The 4,482-nt window shown below is 47.3% G+C and overlaps 1 protein-coding gene across 1 annotated transcript; it reads right to left on the bottom strand.

The window, feature by feature from the left end:
• Positions 1-296: 296 nt before the first annotated feature.
• Positions 297-1,904, bottom strand: LOC5566869 (dipeptidase 1). The gene is made up of 4 exons (XM_001651246.2): positions 1,790-1,904; positions 1,580-1,739; positions 757-1,520; positions 297-677 (listed from the first exon to the last, which is right to left on the bottom strand). The coding sequence occupies exons 1-4, from the start codon at positions 1,806-1,808 to the stop codon at positions 319-321; spliced, it is 1,302 nt and encodes a 433-aa protein (XP_001651296.1). The 5' UTR covers positions 1,809-1,904; the 3' UTR covers positions 297-318.
• Between the last annotated feature and the right edge of the window lie 2,578 nt (positions 1,905-4,482).

Here is a 4,482-nt window from a genome sequence, read left to right as displayed (position 1 = left end):
ATCATTAGCTTGAAAGAATTGCCGCAGCCAGCAAAACGACACCCAACTGCTTGTAAGCTGCCAATCGAAACCCCTATAGCTCCTTTATCTATACTGTGATGATCTCCAGTATAGTGGGTTTGCGTTGTATGGGATAAATTAGTATTGTCATCGAACGGTGTGGACAGTCGATTGCTGTCTTTGGTTTGATAATGGTGTGGTAATTATAGGGAACGCGATCCAGCCACGAGTAGCCTAGACGTTGTTATCAGATTTTGATAGGGAGAGTGCTTGTTTGCCAAAAATTAAAAGCGTAATTTTTTGGGGCTATGATTTATTTCACTCTTTATGAATATTCATATTGGTCATGCAAGGTTGGTCGGCAGCTCCGGCTTTTTCAAATTCTGCAAACGGTATAATGTCTTCATATGGAGGCGTAGCCAGCATGTTATCACGAACACGTTCGACCTGCTTGAATACTCTCAACAGATTGAGTCCAGCCAGCTTCCGTAGTTCGTCTCTCGTCCACGGTTGGAAGGTTTCACCAGTTGTAAGATTTCCGGAAGCCAACATATCGAATAAGTCCGGGTATTTTGATACGTCCTCCAACCCCTCAGGAGTTTGTCCAACTCCATCGTAGTCACCACCTATACCAATATGATCTGGACCCGTAACGGATTTAATGTGATTGAAGTGCTCTGGAAAAAGAGTGTTGATCAGTCAGCATCTTAAACTATATATTAACATATATGCTTGATCTACACCCCTAGAACTTACTAACTACATCATCGATCGTATTTCCTCCTACAAACAGTGGATAAAAGTTGACCATGACAATTCCGTTGTTCTTCACTAGACCTCGTAAAACATCGTCTTGCACATTTCGGTGATGTTGATGAACCGTGTGCGCCGACGAGTGACTGAAAATCACTGGCGCCAAGCTTTCCTTGAGTACGTCCTGCATTACTCCGTAGCTGACATGGGAGATGTCGATCATCATTCCCAGTCTATTCATCTCCCGAATAACTATGTGACCCCATTCAGAAAGATTGTTCAGCTGTGGATTGTCCTCATCATCGATTGGCGAAGCATCCGCCCACGGCAGATTACAAGAATGCGTCAGCGTCATGTAGCGAACTCCCAATTCATAAAACATTCGCAAAACGGGCAATCTTGAATCGATCGAATGGCCACCCTCCACCACCAACAGCGAAGCGATCTTCTTCTCCTGGAAAGCCTCCATTATCCCTTCAGCTGTAGTAACGTACTTCAGATCATCCGGATACTTAGCTATGACACGCTTCGCCACATCAATCTGCTCCAGAGTCCTTGCTACGGCGTCCTTGTACTGCGTATCAGCACAACGAATGTAAGCCACCCAAAATTGAGCCCCTAATTTGCCCTTCCGCAATCTGGGCAAATCCGTATGGCTAGACGCCGTTTGACCCCATACAGGATGCTCTTTGAGATTGGAATCCAAGTTGAAGTTCGCCAGTAGATTACGCTCCACTTTGTAGATATTGAATGGTAAATCATTATGGCTGCAATCATACATATAAAGCCAATCAGAATAAATAAAAAAAAATAGAAAACGACATACCCGTCGATTAGTGGAACCTCATCGAGGATATCTCGTCCCACGAATGGCTGAGGATCATCATCATCGCTCGACGATACAAGCACCAACGGGATCGTAATGGCGCAGACCGTTATAATGGCGGCCACGATCAGTGCTGCCAGCAATTTCTTGTTTGCTAAAACTGAGAGATACGGTTAAACAATTTTCCTCGAAAGAATTAAGAGCGATTACCGGATTGGAAAACGGTCATCTCGAGCGTCCTGACAGATTAGCACTGGTGATCATTTGTAGGATTGACTTGTCATTGTCAGCGTGAGATGATATCTCATTCTAGTAGACACATTTATGCTATTCAATCGAGAGCCGAGATAACCGCTGCTTATAGGTAGTACAACTACTTACACGCGACAATCGGCCATGCTTTTTTTTGCTTGTGACACTTATAATGATTGCGGATGAGATAAAAAATGGCATTTTCAATTTAGGGCTCTGTCAATCAACATCGGTAATTGTCGACGAAGACAATTATCTTATCGGTTAGCAAGGATTGTATTTCGTATATATTCTGTGATTATTCAAATTATATGCACTGAGTTCCTTGAATTCTCTTCAATTATTTCTTAGCATTGAACGCTCATATATTTTTTTTAAATTGCGCTGCATGCAGTGCTGGATTTGGACTTCGGGGGGCCCGGTCAGATCTCTTCACGGGGGCCCTTGATACAAAATGAGCGGGAAGGCATAGGAAAGCTTAGTATTATGAAAATAAGATACTCAGAAAACTCCAAAAAAATATGATTTAAAATTGTAATTTAGCAAATTTGACTGTACCAACATCTCCTTCTTTGAAAGTACTTACTTTTACTTTTGCTGGCTCTACGTCCTTCAAGACATAACCTGCGCCACAATGTTACGCCAACTAACTCGGTCCATGGCTGCTAATCTCCAATTCCTCGATCTCCCCACACTTCCAAGATCCTGCTCCACTTGGTCAAACCACCTAGCTCGTTGCGCTCCCCTTCGTCTTGTACCGGCCGGATTTGAGTTGAACACCATTTTTGTGGAAATGTTGTCCGGCATTCTCACAACGTGTCCCGCCCATCGTACCCTTCCAGCTTTGGCGACTTTTGTGATACTGTGTTCACCGTAGAGTTGCGCAAGCTCGTGGTTCATTCTTCTCCTCCATACGCCGTTCTCACATATTCCGCCGAAGATCGTCCTAAGCACACGTCGTTCAAAAACTCCTAGCGCTTGCAGGTCCTCTTGGAGCATTGTCCACGTCTCATGCCCGTAGAGGACTACCGGTCTTATTAGCGTCTTGTACATGGTACACTTAGTATGGAAATGAAGTTTACCAGACCGCAAGGTCTTGTGGAGTCCATAGTAAGCACGACTTCCGGCAATGATACGTCTTCGAATTTCTCTGCTGCAGTTGTTATCCGACGTTATCAATGATCCGAGGTAGACAAATTCGTCCACCACCTCGAACTCATCCCCGTCGATCGTCACGCGTCTGCCTATGCGAGCTCTATCGCGCTCGGTTCCTCCAGCCAGCAGATATTTCGTCTTCGATTTATTGAAGATCGTGCCCCGCATGTTGAAGCCCGCCCGTTTCATAACACCTTCTAGCGCAATATTGAACAGGAGGCAGGAAAAACCATGGCCTTGTCGAAGCCCTTTGCGTGTTTCAAACGGGTCCGATAATGCACCCGATATCTTCACACAGCAATGGCGCGGTTTCGACATCGTAGCGCTGCAGGAGGTGTGCTGGACAGGAGCATTGGTGCGAACGTTTAGAGGTAATCATACCATCTACCAGAGCTGCGGCAACACACGCGAGCTGGGAACAGCTTTCATAGTGATGGGTGATATGCAAAGGCGCGTGATCGGGTGGTGGCCGATCAATGAACGAATGTGCAAGTTAAGAATCAAAGGCCGATTCTTTAACTTCAGCATAATCAACGTGCATAGCCCACACTCCGGAAGCACTGATGATGACAAGGACGCATTTTACGCGCAGCTTGAACGCGAGTACGACCGCTGCCCAAGCCACGACGTCAAGATCATCATAGGAGATTTGAACGCTCAGGTTGGCCAGGAGGAGGAGCTCAGACCGATGATTGGAAAGTTCAGCGCCCACCGGCTGACGAACGAGAACGGCCTACGACTGATAGATTTTGCCGCCTCCAAGAACATGGCCATTCGTAGCACCTATTCCCAGCACAGCCTCCCGTATCGGTACACCTGGAGATCACCTCAGCAGACAGAATCGCAAATCGACCACGTTTTGATCGATGGACGGCACTTCTCCGATATAACCGACGTCAGAACCTATCGTGGCGCCAACATTGACTCCGACCACTACCTGGTGATGGTGAAACTGCGCCCAAAACTATCCGTCATCAACAATGTACGGTACCGACGCCCGCCCCGGTACAATCTCGAGCGGCTGAAACAACCGGATGTCGCCAATGCGTACGCGTAGCATCTTGAGGCAGCGTTGCCGGATGAGGGCGAGCTCGATAGGGCCCCTCTTGAGGACTGCTGGAGGACAGTCAAAGCAGCCATTAACGACGCTGCCGAAAGCGTTGTCGGATATGTGGAACAGAGCTCAAGAAACGATTGGTTCGACGAGGAGTGCCAGGAGGTTTTAGAGGAGAAGAATGCAGCGCGGGCTGCAATGCTGCAGCATGGTACGCGGCAAAACGTGGAACGATACAGACAGAAGCGGAAACAGCAAACCCGCCTATTCCGGGACAAAAAGCGCCGCCTGGAAGAGGTGGAATGCCAAGAGATGGAGTTGCTGTACCGTTCTCAAGAAACGCGGAAGTTCTATCAGAAGCTTAACACATCCCGCAAAGACTTCGTGCCGCGAGCTGAGATGTGCCGGGATAAGGATGGGAGCATCTTGACGGACGGACGCG

This window comes from Aedes aegypti, chromosome 3 (genome assembly GCF_002204515.2).
Source record: "Aedes aegypti strain LVP_AGWG chromosome 3, AaegL5.0 Primary Assembly, whole genome shotgun sequence".
NCBI classification, from domain to species: Eukaryota; Metazoa; Arthropoda; class Insecta; order Diptera; family Culicidae; genus Aedes; species Aedes aegypti.
Note: the sequence above shows the minus strand (reverse complement) of the source record. Positions and strands in the feature narration are given on the sequence as shown.

Bases quoted from the DNA above. Each gene is read 5' to 3' on its own strand.
- LOC5566869 (XM_001651246.2), bottom strand. The intron at 1,521-1,579 runs GTATGTCGTTTT...GTATGATTGCAG, and splicing joins GAGGTTCCACTAATCGACGG to CCATAATGATTTACCATTCA. The intron at 678-756 runs GTAAGTTCTAGG...CTCTTTTTCCAG, and splicing joins TACGATCGATGATGTAGTTA to AGCACTTCAATCACATTAAA.